General features: G+C 50.2%; 1 protein-coding gene across 1 annotated transcript in view; it reads right to left on the reverse strand.

The window, feature by feature from the left end:
* Positions 1–16,168, reverse strand: part of LOC144155716 (E3 ubiquitin-protein ligase AMFR-like) — a 75,788-nt gene extending 59,620 nt beyond the window's left edge. The window contains exon 1 of the mRNA XM_077687329.1: positions 15,976–16,168. Within this exon, the coding sequence (XP_077543455.1) occupies positions 15,976–16,035 (60 nt within the window). The 5' untranslated portion in view covers positions 16,036–16,168. The remainder of the gene's footprint in view (positions 1–15,975) is intronic.
* Between the last annotated feature and the right edge of the window lie 1,938 nt (positions 16,169–18,106).

Genomic DNA, 18,106 nt, shown 5'->3' on the forward strand with positions numbered 1-18,106 from the left:
TTAGTGTTAACAGGCTACGGATGGTTTAGCTTGCCCGACATGAAGCATGCGAAGAAAAGGTGGCAATAAAATACTTACTCCAGACAAGAAATGCCCTGAAACAAGCTTTAAAAAACGAAACGAAAGGTCGAAGAAAAGTAGTAAGCAGATGTATAACATCTCAAACGGGTCACATAATTGTTTCTGTGGCGTGAGAGCGCGGTGGCACAAGCCGCGCCATATCCGTGGCGCTTCGGCCATGTCCGTGGCCGTTTCCAGTGTTGCCAAGCGAAGAAATTGACAGCTAAACTGCTGTCACCGATATGCATGCATCTTTTGATTGCGCTTGTACACGGAAGGCGAAACGTTTCAACAAAATCGAAAGTGAAACAACGCCTACCGCCCGGACTGAGTCATCCTATTTTATAATGTTTGATAACTGAGATTTGTCTTAAAAAAAAGCACACAAAGAGAGAGCACAATTTCTCTCCTACATTTATTCCTACGCTTAGGAAAGCTCTCCCGCGCGTCACCGTTCAACAGCCGTGATGTCACAAAATGCTAGTGCGGAAAAGGGTATGGGGCGGCGATGCCTGTTTTCGCGCTTTTGGTCTTTTCTGCGTTAACAAGCAACTCGTGCTGCTGCGTGCGGTGTATTTGGACTCACGAGACTAATTTTCCGATAGAGGCCAACTTGTTTATTACAATCATCTCCCGTAGCTGCTTCCAAGCCGGCGCAAACACTGCGGCACAGAAATTTCGGACTTCATTAATATTCCACTTTACATTCTCAATACCCAGGTCGTGAGCTAGGGCCATCGGGTCAAGCCCGTTCACCCCAGCAACATAAAGCAGGCGAAGGGCAGACAAGCATCGGCGCTGACTCCCAACGAAAGTTTATGCTGCAAGCATCCAGGATTTATACAACCACACAAGACACAGAAAAGACCACACTCTCTATATCACCTACCAACAATTACACAGCCCTTGCTTGTAGGTTCCAAGAATCAGGCCGACTTGCAAGTGTTGAGCAAATTGAACGTTCGCTCACAAGGGCATCCAAGGTCACAAAAGAATGGTTTGTGAACGGCGGCCACGCGCGCCTTAACTTCGAATGGACAAGATCGATAGCTAGCCATGCATACACCCGGACTGAACTGATCGGTTCACTTCGGCTCCGATGTGCCATTGTGGGCCCATTACCATAGTTGGTCAGATTTCCGCCAGCTAGAACCCACTGGGTAAGATCTATATACAGGGTGATCCAAGTTAAGTCGACGTTTTTTTTTTTTTTTTAAATTGGGCTTTTAGATGTACGTGAAGACCACCTCTACAGTGAAGTTATGCGCCCAGGGGGACACAGAATGAGGCGGTAACTATTGATGTCGGTGGCTTAATTAACTAAAATTAAATAACCAACTTAAGTGACTGCAGTAAGCAGGGATGTTCTATTGAAAAGTTAAACGCAATCGTGTTTATACGTAGTTTCATCTGGCAGAATTCTTCTAGCGCATCCGCACTACGAGATATCGAGCTGCGAAGTTTGATTGCCGTTCGCATGATTACGCATGCCAGACAGTGAAGACCGGCGCAAAGCTCCTCCCTTCTTGTGACGTGCCTGCTGTGTACGGTGTTTAGTTGGACAACGGAATGGAGGTGTAGGCAAAAGTGATAGCCGGCACCCTTTCAGTCTTGGCTGGCGTTATCGCAATATGCAGTACTCGGAACCGCTATCGAAATACAAAACAAAAGGGAGGAGCTTAGCGCCGGTCCTCATTGTCTTGCATGCGTAATCATGCGAACGGCAACTAAACTTCGAGGTTGGATATCTCGGAGTACGGATGCGCTTGAAGAATTCTGCCAAATGAAACTGCGTAGAAACACGATCGCGTCTAACTTTTCGAAACAAACATGCCTGCTTTCTGCAGCCGCTGAAATTAATTAACCAATTTTAGTTAATTAAGCGACCGACATCAATATTTACCACCTAATTCTGTGTACCCTTCGGTGCATAAGTTCACTGTAGAGGTGGTCTTCACGTTTATCTGAGCGCCTAATTAAAAATTCGCTTCTCGTAGTGTTTTTTTTTTGCTTTTCTTTCTCTTTGGTCGCGTGAATGCACCGCCGCACCCCGACAAGACTGCTATGTTCGCTTCCCAGAATCGCCAACGGTGGTGGTCACCCCGAAAGTTGTCCGTTTTGACCGAAGTGTACGTACAAGGCTGTTGGTCTTAAGCGGATTTTTTTTTTTTTTTACATTGGGTCTATGGAAAACCAAACAAACGTTCCCAGGTTGTTCGGCACAAGCGAGAATTCGCCTTAACCTAGTTCGTCTTAGCGGGAGTTCACTGTATTTAGAACACTCCTTTCATTTACGAGACAGCGGCACCTGGAATGATTTTCTTTTAAGTGATTTTGTTTTTGTGAAGGCGCATGTCCCAAAAAACGCCAAGAAATGCGCGCTAGCTGAGCTATTCGACAGGTGGGTATCGTCGGTGCCTTAAAGATTTTGGTTGGCGTATCGATCGAATGCATCCGACAAAGCTCGAAGGAAAGCCCAGGCACGCGCGCCCTAGTCAAGTGTTTTTTTTTGTTTTTTTGGCTTTTCCTGTCTTCCGCGGGCTATTGTTCTTTCTCAGAAAAAAGAAGCACGCAAATCGCATCACGAAGGAAATGTCTCATTAGATGTTAACGACGGAACAAATAAAGTTGAGAAATGTAATGAATGCGGAAACTGTCCACTTGCCGGACGGATAGGCACAGCGCCCTGGTTCGCTTGAGAGCGCTGCGCCGCTGGGTGAAGCAGCGACGCGTGCTGAAACACGTGTCTGCTCAGCGTCGTTACCAGCATTTCTCCTCTGCGTCTTTTACTGCTTCTCTCCGTTACTATGGCTGGGAGCCCTGGCCAATCGCCCCTGCTAAGCCTACATTCAGGCCTAACTAACGTTAGCGGTAACGCTGAGCCTTACGACGTGCCAAGAAACACCAAGCCGCACGTACCGGTCGGCGACGTTGGAGCTCAGAGCATAACGTTAGGCTTATAACGTCAGACCGGAACATACCCGCCTTCGCACTGCTCGCACGCCATTTGTTGGGGCAGCGTCGTGCGATCGCGGGTTTCAGTGGATGCCGAGTGACGCCGCTACTGTCGCACGCAGAGCAAAGAGGACATTGAGGGCAACTAACTTTGCTACTCGCTAAATTGCACCTGCCATAATTAGCATTCACATATCCTTGTAGGCATTCACAAGGTATAGACCTCCGTTCAGTGGGCCATAGCCATCGAGTCGTTATGGCGTTGGGGGTGCGTGGTCGTCCGGCATTCCAGAGTCCGTGAGCTAGCTTTCCACCCAGGTGCAAATTTACGCAGTTCTCAACTCAGTACTTGTATTGTTCCTGACCATCTGCCGTTTTGTGTGTCCTCTCTAGGTCGCGATGCCGGTTTCTCAACCTGAACTAATCCTTTGATATTAAAATTAAAACAATTTTAGCAGCGAAACAAATACCGGCTGTAACTAAAACGCGCATGACGACCGATAATATGCAGTTAGCACAGTTTCGTTAGATGTCAGTTTTTTTTTAAATCTTGGTTCCAGCCAGCTTACACACCGTATAGCTATAGCTATCAAACTTCCCGTGCGAGAAGGATTCACGGATAGCCGGAGCACTACGCAACCCTCCTAAACGACGGGAAACAAGGACCCTGGCTGCCCACCGCAGACAAAACTGCATTCGCTGGGACGGGGAATTTTCGGCGCAGCCCGCTTCACCGCCTCCTCTGCGCAGCGATTCCAACCATTGCGTCACACCGCTAGTCCTTGACCAAATCCACGCTTTCGCGCTATTAATGGCTAGCAACCATCTTGGCAAAGAATCTAGGCACGCGAAAACTGGATACGCACAGTATTCCGCTTCAGAAAGCGCGTACAGGTGCCCCAAAAAAGTAAGCGGAGCACGGCTTCGTAAAATTGGAATAATTTCTATTTCATGCGGCTGCCAGCATAAATAGAATAACGTGCGGCCCGATTTTATTTCAAAATGATTTTCTTGAAAAGTCACTTAGAGGCTGCTGGCTATGCACATGACGGAGAAATCCCATAGAAAATCTCCAACCCGTGCTCCGTTTACTTTTTGGGGCACCAAACGCACCAAAGTCCGCTGTCGTCGCAATATTTCCGAACGTCCCGGCTCGCGTAAGAAAAGAATAACGACAAAGAAATCAGCATTTCTACGCATATTCAGCGCCGGTAAGAAGTTTAGCGAAAAAGAGAGCACTCAGGGCGTTCGGGCGGACGTCAGCACTGACGACGAGAGGACCGCTGTGACGCAAACCACGCCGACAGAGGAAACAAGGAAGGGGGGAAGGAGCGGGGGAGGGGGGGGGGGGGGGCGACAGAGCGCTCTACAAGGTACCTGCTCACCAAGGTAACGCCGAAACAAGCGTCAGTAAACAAAAACAACACAAAAAAAGGGCGCCTTTTGTGTACACAGCGCCCATTGTGCGGCGGACTGGAGAGGCGGAAAAGGCACTCGGCCTCTTTCTCTGAGCCATGAGCAATTCTGGGAAGTGCGGGGCACCGCGGGCCGTACCCAGACCTCTCCACCGTGCTGCGCCAACGACGCCCTTGGGTAGTCTTCCGCGGGCGTCGAAGTGCTAAATTAACACTCCGAGTGTGGTAAAGCCTCTAGTCCACACAGCCTGACAGAGGCCAATGCTCATGCCCTACGGAAATTCAATGTACGCGCACGTAAAAAAAAAAAAAAAAAGGCTCATAAGTGACAGCTTGCTGTGATCGTGCACACGATTCAGTGCGTGACACAACAGTCCCGGTTATACCCGGCCTTGAATGCACGCGACAGTATTTGATCGCAGTGCAATGCTGCCGACAAACAAAGAAAGCTAGTGGGGTTATGATATTCAAAATGGTCAATGTAATTAAGCGACATATTTTTAAACGTGGAGGAGGGGGAACAAAAATTGACCACATCTTTCCGCGGGGGGAAACCATGGGGTGATGCGACGCATCTGGGCGGTGCTTGTTACGGTTGCGCCGACCATCGCGGTAGCAGACCTGTTAGTCTCCATTCAAATCATCGGTGGTGGTCATCGGATGTCATCGGAGCGGCGGCGGTGGAGCGACTGAGCGGAGCGGCGCAGTTATCGCGTTTATATGTACCGCGCGTTAACGGTGAGGGGAATGAGAGAGAGTAGCGCATGCGCATGTCTTAACCGAGCGCTAACGCGCGCTGACGCACAGCTGGCATGGCGAGGGGAGCGAGCGCTAACGCAAGATGGCGCTATGGTGAGAGCGGCGTTACCGCGCAGCTGGCGTGGCGAGGAGAATGGGGGAGAGGCGCGCGGACTACGGATGGATGGAGGGACAAGGCGAGTCAAAGAGATGCGTCGCATCTAAAAAAGAATACGTCAGGCACGTCAGGCACATACACGGCATGAAATAAGCTACTCTTCCCTGTTTCGAATTTGTCTACTCTTCCCCATCCGCCTTCATGTAGTAGTAATAAACACAACTTCTCATGACTGCGTCCAATGATTTCCACATCCAAAAACTGAAGGAAGCTCACACTTAAAGCAACAATGATGGAGTAAAGGCCGTTGCGGAAGCAGCGAAGATGCAAATTAGCTGCAATCGTGGACAAGTTCCCTTACCATCCCTTTCCAGCGCAAGCACACGCACTTAACGAGCCTGTTAATTCAATCCCACAGGGCTACGAGAATTGTTCGACTATATAAAGGTTTAAACTATCAGGGAGCCACCCGCAATGAGAGCTTTCAATACGAGAGGGGGATTGAATCTGCAATCACAGCCACTAAATGAGCTAACTTTTGCCTTTGTTTAGCTCAGTCTCGCTGGCTCTACGCCAATCTTAAAACTAATGCACCCTATTCTCTGTTCGCCTATCGCACTAAGTTAAACATCGAGCCAGTGATCGAAACTTTAAGACTGGCTCAATGTTTAGCTTAGTGAGATAGGCGAACGTTCATTTCAGTAACTGTACAATACTGCAGTTATTGTTTCCAAAGCACAAAACAATTCTTACGAGCATGTGGCATCTGCAATCAGTCGTACATTTCTTGGCATCAAGGGTTAACTGACGCTGTTGGTCACAGAAATAGACTTGCCCACGGCGATAAGCAGTTTGGTTGACTGGTAGAGGAACAAATTGTCGCGCGAAGTAACGGGCTTTTCTTTTAAAAAATGAACCTCTAGGGATGCGTGGCAGGGACAAAGAAGGCAGTTAGAAATATCCAAAATTTAGAATTATCAAGACGTGAATAAATGAGTTTACACTGCTGTTTACAGACGGACACTTCATTTTGGACAGCAAGTTAGCGTTGTCTTTACATGTGCCATAATACATAACCGTCTCGAATGGGAGCTGCACCGATTTTTTTCGCAGGACTTGAACACGAACTGGAATTTTTTTTAGCACGCCGAAACGAAACGGAACAGAACCAAAAACAAGTAATGGTTACTGGTTCGCAACAAAACAGTGCAGCCATGTGCAGTTGAAAAAGTACGGTCGATGCCATTTGATACTTTTCTCATTAATAACGTACGACCAATCTCGTAACCGCCCCCCCCCCCTTCCACCCCCAGTCATTACAGAAATATAAACGTCTTATTCTCGGTCAAGACATGGAAAAAGGATGCCCTCGGTCGTGCTACTGCAGGCTGCGCAATACAAATATCACACAGTGTGCAGCCCCCAGGCGGTATGAAACAGTTTTCCTTCTCCGGTTATTGGTTTCGCTCAGGCAGGAACAAACAGGCCAAGTGCCCACCTATTACACTTCGTGTTTCGTTTTTTAACAGATTGCACACCTGGAAGGTTTATATCCTCGAGAAGCATGTAACGGTGGCCGAAGGGGGGGGGGGGGGGGGGGGGCGAGGTAGGAAAGGCAATGCAAGTGATTTTAAAATCATATGCGTGGTTACCGAACTGCTCGTTTCTGTTCGCCTTCGCAGTATTCAACCATCGAATAAGCGTCAAAACCAAAACGCTCATTTTGCTCATTTATCTCTGACTTGTCTACATCATCACTGAAAAGGTGGCATGCCTCGTGGTGCCCCGGTATAATCGTAGGTTTTTGAGGACGCACAGAGTGCGCAAATTTGGGTTTGCTAACGAAGTCACGTAAAGGTGATGATTTAGCACAAAAACTGCAACCGCGTGGAGCACAGTTTTTCGCTTTCTGAAAGAGCCTCGAAACCTACCCCTGACCTTTCAGGCACTGCGTATGTGGTCTTTGAAGAAAAGTCAGCGCTAAAGTAGGCGAAGCATGCACAAAGACAAACTGGACGGGATCTGTCCATTTTACCCTTGGCCAATAATGTGCACACATCGCAGTTGCTATTAATGAAGGGCGCGTGTGGCACCCGCCTCCCATTGCGATAGTTAATTAGCCCCAGAAATAATCACCCGTTCAGGAAATTCGCGCAGAAACTTCAGCATTCAGCAAACTTTTGACGCTTTACAATGGGTCCACAGCTACCATCGCCCTACATAAGGAGAGCAGTAAAATACCCACAAGGAAGGGCGTCAGACAAGGAGAGACAATCTCTCCAATGCTGTCCACAGCATGTTTACAAGAGGTATTCAGAACATTGGATTGGGAACAGGTGGGCGTAAGGGTTAATGGAGAATGCCTCAGTAACCTCAGATTTGCTGATGACGTTAGCTTGCTGGACGAATTGCAAAGCATGATTACCGCACTGGGCAAACAGAGTAGAACTGTGGGCATGAAAATTAATATGCAGAAAACTAAAGTAATTATTAATAACATCGGGAGAGCACATCGGTTTGAGATACATGGCGAGGTAGTGGAAGTGCTAAGCGAATATACTTAGGCCAAGTTGTGACCCCGGATCCCAACCATGAGGCAGAGATAATAAGAAGAATAATGGGGTGGAGTGCATTCGGGAGGCATTCTCCGATAATGAATGGCAGCCTACCATTGCCCGTGAAGAAGAAAGTGTATGACCGCTGCATCTTACCAGTACTCACCTACGGGGCAGAGACTTTGAGGCTCACTAAGAGGGTTCAACTTAAATTGAGAACGACTCAGCGAGCAATGGAACGGAAGATATAAGTGTAACATTAAGGGACAAGAAGAGAGCGGAGTGGGTCTGGGAACAAACGCGTGTTAAGGACATATTAGTAGAAATTAAGAAGAAGAAATGGACGTGGGCAGGGCATGTAATGCGAAGGCAAGATAACCGAGTGGATCCCTAGAGAAGGCAAGCGTGGCAAGGGGCGGCAGAAAGTTAGATGGGCGGATGAGATCAAGAAGTTTGCGGGAATAAATTGGTCACACTTATTAAAGGACCGGGACAATTGCAGATCTATGGGACAGGCCTTTGACGTGCAGTGGGCGTAGATAGGCTGATGATGATGACGCTTTAAAACTTCAATTTAAAAATTTCCGCAAGATTCGATAGTTATAAAACGTGCATTTCTAATTTAACTCGTCACTTGATTCAAAACGGTAAGACTGTTCGCCCAACGCTAAATTATTTGCTTTTTGCTGAAAAATTTCACTCAGCATTGTATTTCTCGGTCCAAGTTACGTGGAACACAATGCATACATATATGGCAACTTAAGCGACATGTTATTGTACTACATATATTCTTCCCTTATGAGAAAGAAGGTTGCCATTTTTGGGGAAATTATTAACTTACAAGCTAAGTACAATAGCAATGGCTTACGCCTTAAAACAGTTTCACGTTCGCCTTTAACAGTAATTATAACAGGCATGAGGATGCGTGATCCGAGGGGGCAAATCCGGGGAATTATTTGCAGCAGTACTGAAGAAGGAAGGTGCCGAATACCCCCCGTGAACTGACATCCGCATATTAGGATTTCTTTGCTCCTCAAATGCCGCCACTTGTACAAGGTATTATGCATGTCGGGACAGTTTGGCTTTCTTGCACAACTTAAGCGTACTGCGGAAAAGTCAACGCAGGCTGCACAGTTTGCCGCCGCTTTTGCATGGCGCCAAGGGTTCAAAAAAAAAAAAAAAAAGCGCATGGGTAGAAGACAGACCCTTGAAGTGCCTTCGCAGACCAGCTGGGATACGCGAATTTAGCGGACCATGCTCGCCTGCTTGGTCTGAACTACCAGCCGCTTCGTGCGCGCGGCGGAAGTGGATGCTCTGGTCGCGGTGTGGCAGCGTCCGCACGCCGCCTGGGCGAAAGATCCGACTGGGATAATGCTACATCTAGTTCCGAGACTCACAGACGGTGAAAGACCCCCCCCCCCCCCCTTCCCCCCCACCAACCCCCGCTGCTTCAAAGAGCAAGCAGCTGCGTCGCCTTGTCACCCCACCTGCCAGACAAAGCCCGGCGCTAGTTGGACCGTCACACATGCATACGTGGCCATGCGCTTCAACTCGACCGTTTCTTGAGGCAAAGGGTGGCAGCGCATCGCCGAGTGCCAGGAAGGAATACAGCAATGGGCTTGTGCACCTCAACACCGGGTGATCGCATTAGACCTGAGATGCGAAGATCAATGACGACAGTGCTGCCGCAAAACTGGTGTTAATGCCATCCCAGTGGCATAGGTTTGTTTAATCGTCGAAAAAGGCAGTTTCATTCCGGAAGGAAAGGAGGCGGCCACCCCACCTGCCTCGGACGCGTGCCCGGTTAGGACCATGGAGATTATTTCTGAAGCTATAGCCATGCGATCGATTAGCCTACATGACATCCCCGGCTCCGGTAGCTTTGTGGATGGCGTTTAACGACAGCAAGGTTAGATGTTGCAACGCAGTCACTGAATTTATCCCTCAGGTGACAGCGACAATGGGGCTTCCTCTGGCCTGCTGGCTCTCGGCCACTCGACGTTATCGGATGATGCGCCTTGTGATAACGAAAGGGGTTTTATCTCAATGGCGATGTTTCTTTCGTCCCGCGCCATCCCCAAAAGCACCCGTCACACGATCAAGATCAGTGAAAAAAAAAAAAAAAAAAGGGGGGGGGGGGCTCACGGAGATAAACCAGGTATAATTAGACATTCGGATTAAAGCAAGCACAGCGTGGCGATATGTCTGCAATAAGTAGGTCTCACTCCCGCACTTAAGCGTGCCCATGCTTTGGCTGCACGGGTACGCCTTGAGCGGAATAGACACGCGAATATTATTTATTTCTTCTTTATTCTTTGTTGCACGCAAAATCCCGCGCAGACTGGCGATGTTGCATTTCGTGTCGACCAGAAATACCGGCTCCGAGACTGGGAACTGAACCCGCGACCTCACAGCAGAAATCCTTATGCGGCGGGCGCTAGAGCAGCTGCTCGAGCGCCACATCGTTCCCAGAATGATGGAAACATTCCGGACCAGCGTTTCCGCATCCCTTTCTTCGCGTGCACAGAAAGCGACAAGGTTACGGTGCGCGTGTATAACACACAACATCCGTGCTCAGTAATAATACCACGGAACGCCACCGCTGCGACCCGTTTCACAAAATATACCTAGCAAATGTGCAGTCTGCAAGCAGCAGGCCTAACGGACCTGCAATCTGCGTGTGCCCTGTAGGACTAAGAGGTGATTGGCGCGCGAATCTATTCACACATGCCCTGGCCTCAGCTTGACATCGCAAACATTCAAGGCTTACGGCTTATTTACAGCACCGAGAATTCTTCCCGCGAATTTCAGTCAATGTCCCTGTTAGTCCGGTGACTGCGGCGAATTGCTAACGGATATCGAAGAGCAACTGCACTCTTGAAAATTTCCGTGCATCCCCACAATGCCCCTGAATGACGAACAATCGCTACGTCAAAGGAGCCACTTTGAGATTGGGCCTGGGCCGTGACACATCGCGCAATGCAAATCAGCACGTTTGCGTCGGTGAATAATGTAACAGCGCAGGCCACATTTTTCCTGTCAAATCGTATGCTGGACCTCAGCACTGACCTACTTTTTCTCCACTCGATCGCAATGATTGGCCGCCGCAGAATGTTGTGGTAAAGTATAAACCCACGGGCTGCGAGCCCAGGAGGTCGATTTTTGGCGCGCAAACTGGCTTAGTGAAACCCCACCACGCAAGGCGACGGCGAGATCCCTTTGCCAGTACCGCTTGCAGCAAGAAACGGATTCTTGTTTTCCTTTCTGGAGTTACGCAGTCAGTCTCTCGTTGCTTGTTTCGTCACGCGTGACCGTGTATAAGATAATACCCACGAATGACACATATCCATTCGGGGAATTAGCTACGGAATTGGCTAAGGTCAGCAATATTTACTTTTAGACGAAGCTTACGAGGCTATGGTTCCATGTATTTGTCATGTCTGCGGACAGGAGCTACAAAGGCTACACTCGTCTTTGAAGTGCGAAGCGCTCTATAGGCATTGGAAGATAAACGCCCCCGTGTTTGTGACATTAGCAACGCGGTCACCACCAAAGTCGCACGCCGTTTACAACATGATTTGGGTCTCAAGCCTATGCATGCCATCATTTGGATGTGCACCCTGAGTAGATCAGTAAATAACAGGCACCATTTTCGAGATCAAAGCATATGACTCAGGCCTCAAGCTCATACGTCTCATCACCTGGATGTGCGTGCGTCTTGAGTAGATTACAGTTATCAACAGGCGCCATTTTCAAAATAATCAGAGTCAGAAAAGTGTTTGCGTGTACACATGCGTCTGTCTTTAGGGATGACCACCGTTAACGCTCGAGGCAGATAAAATTTGCTCACACCTTTCAAATAAATTGTGTCACCTCGTATGTCGCATGCTAAAAATTGCTACGCCGGTCATCCACCTTGACAGAGTAGAATATGGGTAATGATTTTTTTTCTTAGCTTCTGTCTGCTTGCTAATAGGCAACCTTCCTAGCAAATGTGTAGTCTGCAAGATTTCCCGCTAGCTTCAACCGGGGCTGAGCCGCAGAAACAAAGGCGTCCTCTAACTACACACCAGGTCACGGCTTCGATCGAAAATCGTCGCAGAGGCCATTTCCAATAAATGCCAAGTACCAGAACGCTCGTTTGTACACGCTCTGGGAGCATGCTATAATAAAGCTTAGAGTCATCTGTAGTTGTTAATTAAAGCCGCGCTACTTGTTTGGTAGAATGAATATAAACAGCGCAACCTGCTTCCTAGCGTTGTACCTACCTTTTCACACACAAGCAGCGCAGTTTTAAACTACGCAATGGATGCATTTCTTTTTAATTTCCAAATCGTCTAGCAACTCTGATATACGCACACACACACGTCATCTGCAGCGCTGGCGAGCGGAAAGACACGTTTGCAACGCACGCACGCACGGAAAATTCTGTAAAGCTGCAAATGGGTGAGTTGAACGGAAATGAAGCGGAAATGAACGCGACGAATCCTTCCTCGCTTTCCAGCTTTTTTTTTTTCTGCGTTATTTTCTTCGCGCAAAACTGTAAGCTGATGCCGTTCGTGCGCCAAAAAGCAAAATAAACGCGCCTCGAACATTCCGGACGAGAAAGGAGGTCTGGGATGTTGGAGGTGACTCATCGATCGAGTGATCGGGAGTGCGTATGTGTACTCAAAGGCTTCCTTCATTCCCAGGGTAAAACCCGCACGGAGGTTTTGCCCTGCGTACTGTCGCGACGCAAATAAGTCCGCAGAGAGGACTTACCGCCATGTCATGATGACAAAAGCGATGGGGGTGGTGCTTCGAAAATGAAGCAATTGAGATGGCAGCAGAAATCAATTATAACCCGCTCAAGCTATATTAACTACCCGCATCTCTTAAGGTGACTGCGGTTCACAAGCGTTTTCGATACGTGAGGGATAAGTCATAAATCTAAAAAGTTTGAGTATGGATCAGCGTAGCCGGACTAAGACACTCGTGGTGCACCATTTAGTATAGCAGAACGTCAGATGCATACGGGAGTGGTGAAGCTTTCCATTTCACTGCTACAATGTAAGCCTGCTGCTGCAGAGACAAGATGACTGCGGGCCCCCACGGAACAACATGCTCAAAAATCATTTACCTACTTCAGTGGTGGCAGCATTGTCCCGCTAGGATCGTTTTCCATTTAATTTTGGTTCGAACGCGTCCAATCCACACATGGGCAGTGACGGCTCGCAGTGACGTACATTGAGCTTAAGTTTTTGTGCAAGCTGTAGCCGCGCAAACGCACAAAAAAGGGCCTCTCAGCAGCGGAGTGTGCCTGAAGCAAGCGCCAGGGCTGGTGCGAAGATGTAGGAACCGAACAGCACATGCGGCAATCTTGGGCTCGCCAGCTGAGCCAGATGCCATCACGTAACGTCATGGGTGCATGCACGTAGCGATGCGAGACGCCAAAGCATTCTTTCTCTTTAGCGCCAACAACTGCCCAGCTCTAGTCGGACGAGCCGCGATGCAAGCTCTTTAACCACAAGTATTTTAACCTTCCTTGCTTCAAGTGTCCCGAACGTTCGAAATAGAGACGACCCATTCAGTATTGTCATTCTGCTTCCCTCGACCCTGCGGAGATACCCTTTTGCTCGCGGACCCCACACAGGGAATCCGCGAGAAAACCTGGCATTCACGCATGCAAGGCCCAGCAAAATAACGTTGCATAGTCAGCACCCTTCCCACGATGGAATGGTAGCACGTGAAATCAACTGAGGGTCTTGTTATTTCCACTTCCGTTTCGCTCTCGTCGGAAACCAGTGCGATACGCCGTAGGAATAGCCGCACGTTCAAGTGCGTCCATGCCAACTAGTGCCCGAACGAAAGTGTCACTCCTACACACGTGGCATCAATTATACAATCAAGCAACTTTGGAAACAAATCAAAACTCCAGGTTCTCTCCCCTCCCAGAGCTCGACTAGTCGACTTCAGGGCGCAAAACCAGAGCCAGCTGTGTACCGAGTTTCGTAACCTACCAAGTGCTACCTAAAGTGCATGACGGTCATGCACTCTTGGCGAGCCCTTCCATCTCTACGTCCCCTTCCGTAAAAGCAGGGCCATTCACATCACCGAACTGCCCTGCGGCTGCACAGTGCGGGTGAGGATCGTGTGACACCCAAATTGTCTCGCTTTTTCGGAGAGACTATGAAGCATACAGCACCTTGCCTCGTAGTAGAAATGCGCACTAACGCAGCTTTCCAGCACCTCGCTTTTCCTTTCGGCCGCCAAGTGGTGTCGACGAAGGGAAATGGGCACGCGCCGTCAAGCGGCAACATCTGCCAGACAAGGCCATCGCGAAACGGGCAAGCCTTCGCGAAGGGCGAGGCGGCGTCCCGAAGGCTGCCACACATTTCCACACAGATCCAAGCAGCCAACAAGGACGCGGCGCCAAGGACAAGGCCGCTGCAGATGTGTTTGGCCCCATGCTGGGGGCATCTGGCAGCCGCCCGGTACGGGCAGACGAACGTGGCTTCATCGAACGACGCCAACGCGGAGTCGAAAGAGCCGAGCTTCGCTTCGAGCACACCACGTCGATCAGCCTTTCCGGCCAGCCGCATAAAACATCGATAGGTGCACGTGGGGTACATGGATAGACGAAAGCGCGCTTCGGGAGTGCTCGAAAAAAGCGAGACTCTTAGACGTCATCGTAGACGGAAAGTGCTACCAAACCGCAAAAGGAGCCATATGTCAGCGTTTGTTATGCCGACGAACGAGTTTTTCTGAAGTGCAGCCAACTTGCGTGTTTTCCCCCCAGGCATCCCTACGAAGCCCTCTCGCACCACCTTGGCATCGAACCAGAGAAGCTTGCAGTGGCGGCAGCTTGCATTGCCATTGCCAATAAATACATTGCTGTGATATCCGAAGCGGCATCCTGTTCACCCAAGGACGGAGGTTGCACATCGACTGAGCAAATGCCGCTTTTCCGAACACCGCAGCCGCGTTGCCGCCCCCGGTCTGGAGGATGCAAGCTTTAAGCTTTTTTCTTTAGCAAAAAGCTTGCATCCTCCAGACCAGGGGTCGGCAACCTTTCGGGGTGGAGGGCCGAGCTGCACGAATCCGACACGGAAGGGGCCGGACGGCAAATCAGGACGGGGGGGGGGGGGGGGGGGATTTTTGGACCGGTGAAACCAAAGGAATGAATACGCTATCTGGCTAAGTGTGAAGATGGGGTGGCAATGCCAAGTGGAAGCGATCTTGCTTTGTTCTTGTCTAACCCATTCGAGGTTAAAACTTCCATGTCAGCCTTCAGCTAGATAGGAATTCGTGACAAAGGGAGAAGGTTTCTGACGTGCCGGGGGCCGCACAATACTTCCTCGGGGGCCGCATGCGGCTAGCGGGCCGCAGGTTGCCGACCCCTGCTCCAGACGAAGGCGAAACGCGGAAGCCCCCACGGGCTACAAACAGCCTATTTCAACAAAACAAGGCGTAACTCAACGAGGGTTCAGCAGTCACCCGCAGATAAAATGCTGCAGAGAACGAGCGCGCCAGGAATTAAAGGCAGCCTTCTAGGGGACAGTGCTGCCTGAATATGGGGGATCAGTGACTGATGGGGCAAGTGCTGCCTTCTTAAAGGAGGGCTCAGTTGCCGTAAGTGGAGACGACATTTCACCTCATTCCCCGCATCACAACGCTAACACGGATGATGCTGATCACGAGCACACCGATTCCCGAGGACTGTGCCTCAGAAGCGGACGAAAGAAAACGCTAGTTAGTCTGTAGCCTCACACCTCACGTGTGGCGTCAGAAAGTAACCCGAGTTGAGCGTCACGTAGGGGGGGGGGGGGGGGGCACAAAAATCAACAGAGCAGCAACGGAGCAAAATAGCCGGGGATCAATCTTGCACAAACCCATGATCAAAAGTGAGCGTAGGTATACTTTCCTGAATCGCCACGCCACTGAGGGCCGCGCTGAATCTACGCACGAGGAGGCTCGTTTCAGTGAAGCACAAGCGCACCTCGTCACAACACCGTTCGCACAACGAAGCAACGCTCGGGTCGTATCGCACCGACGAACGGCAGCCCTGACCACCGCCGGGTAGGCGGCACACAATATAGCGGACAGCCAGGGTGCGCACGGGGCTAGAAGCGGTCAGCGGCCACGTGGGCCTCACCTTGTAGACGTCGTTGGCGCGGTCGAAGCACGAAGCCACGGCGACGATGGCGGGCTCCATGGCTGCGCGGCCGGCTGGCCGAAGCGCTCGGAAGAGAGTGGCCGCTTCCGGTCGCCGCAACCCGGAAGATGCGAGCCTCACCCCCCCGCGAGAGACGGAAAGCGGGCTTCCTGCTCGCGTTTCCTCGTCGCCGGGAGAGACGAAACGAGCGGCAAGGTCGAAGCCGACCGGGCGAAAGGGAGAGCGCGCCCAAAGGACAGGTGGCGAGGACGGCCAAACAGGTTCCGCCAAGGCGACAGGCCCCGGGCGCTTCCGCCGCGGGCCCGATGGGGGGACCCCCGTTATGCAACGGGAATGCGCCCGCCGCTCAAGGCCGCCGCCGCTGCTCTGCACCCATCATCTGCAGCCGTAATGGCCACCGCATCGATGATGGTCGCGGGCAGAAATGATACCCCAACTCCCGGCGGTCGCCTTCGAGCCGCCGCCCAGGGAAGAATAGCACAGATCGAGCGAACAAAATGGGCAGAGTGGATGAAACGGGGAACAGCCGCGTGCCATGGCCAGAGTCTGGCGCATTAGAAAGAACAGTCGCCGACATTGCGTTATATCGGCGACGGGATGTCGACAGTGCGTCGTGCAAGAGATGGTCGGAGAAACAATGCCTGGGTGCAACATGTAGAGTAGCTTGCAGCAGCCGGTATGCAGACTTACGGCAGACAGCCCGCTAACACTCACCACGGCGGCGCCTGCAGTTTGCATTTCATACCCGTCTTACGCCCCCTACTGTGTTCGCGGATACCTCCTCCTGCGCTCAGCGAAGCCCTCATGCCCATCGGACATGCCATGCTGAACACGCCGGCTCTCGTCCCCCGACATTCCGAACACATCTGGCCCCTGCATGCTACGCGGTCCAATTCAAAGATCATCAGGCGCTGGCTCACCTCCGCAAAAAGTTAGTGCGAGAAAAATATATATCGACGCGTCTCACGACTACGCTCTGTGTGCGTGAGAGAGAGAGAGAGAGAGAGAGAGAGAGAGAGAGAGAGAGAGAGAGAGAGAGAGAGAGAGAGAGAGAGAGAGAGAGAGAGAGAGAGAGAGAGAGAGAGAGAGAGAGAGAGAGAGAGAGAGAGAGAGAATGTTGCTTGTAGAAACACTGAGCAAATTCAGTCCTATTATAGACGTTCAAAGACTGAATAACGCAAGGAGAGAGAAAAAGTTTTCAGCCACTATCCAGGTTATCTGGTGTGCGTACAACACCGATATCCGGATCGTGCTGGATGCGCTTTTGACTACGTTTTAAAAGCCTTTTAGGTGTTGAAAAAAGATTTTTAAAATGTAACAAGAGTCCGTTTAGGCAGGGCGCCTAGACCTTCACCTCAGCAAGTTTTCCTCCTGATAAACCGACTGAGGAGGGGATGGATGGGTTGACCCAGGACAGACTTTCCAGCGCATAGTCAGTGTTAGTCAACGACAATGGCCGACTCCTTAGCTGCGGATGTTTATATGGCGACCACATAAATAGCCACTCAAGCAGCACGCATGTGCGACATGCGCATCATCAGAGATGCCGCCAACCTGTGAACTTAGCATGGGGCTGGAAAGAACAATCACCTGTCAATCCGCCAATCGCCACGAAGCTATCCTGAACATAATCTAGTTAGGTATAACTGTTTACGCCATACACCTGGCTACTGCGCTACACCCGTAAAAATTCCAGCGTTTTTCAGGCATGTCACTCAAACGGGTACACTACGGAGCACCCCAGAATTCCGACAGGAGGGAAGGGGAAAAAAAACGAAAACTACAAACTACCCTTATTCTAGGCTAAGCTTGTTATGACTTGTGTACGCTATCCAACTATTCACGCCCCGTGTGACCACTTAAAGCACTCATTTCGCGAACATGTTCTCTCTCTCTCTTTTTTTTTTTTTGTCCTAGCTTCATTACGAAATGAGCCAACTTTTTAGACGTGTGCGTATACAGCATGTGCTGTAACCAATCGCTCATCTCAGGAAGACTGCTTCGGTTTCCAGACGTACTTGAATCACCGTGAAAAATGATTACACGAACTCTAGAACTTCTTCATTGGGAAACTAGGCAGTTCTTTTCGTTTGGTGTACTGGTGCAACTA

Source organism: Haemaphysalis longicornis, unplaced genomic scaffold (genome assembly GCF_048455015.1).
Source record: "Haemaphysalis longicornis isolate Haplotype H1 unplaced genomic scaffold, Haemaphysalis longicornis Haplotype H1 scaffold_1, whole genome shotgun sequence".
NCBI classification, from domain to species: Eukaryota; Metazoa; Arthropoda; class Arachnida; order Ixodida; family Ixodidae; genus Haemaphysalis; species Haemaphysalis longicornis.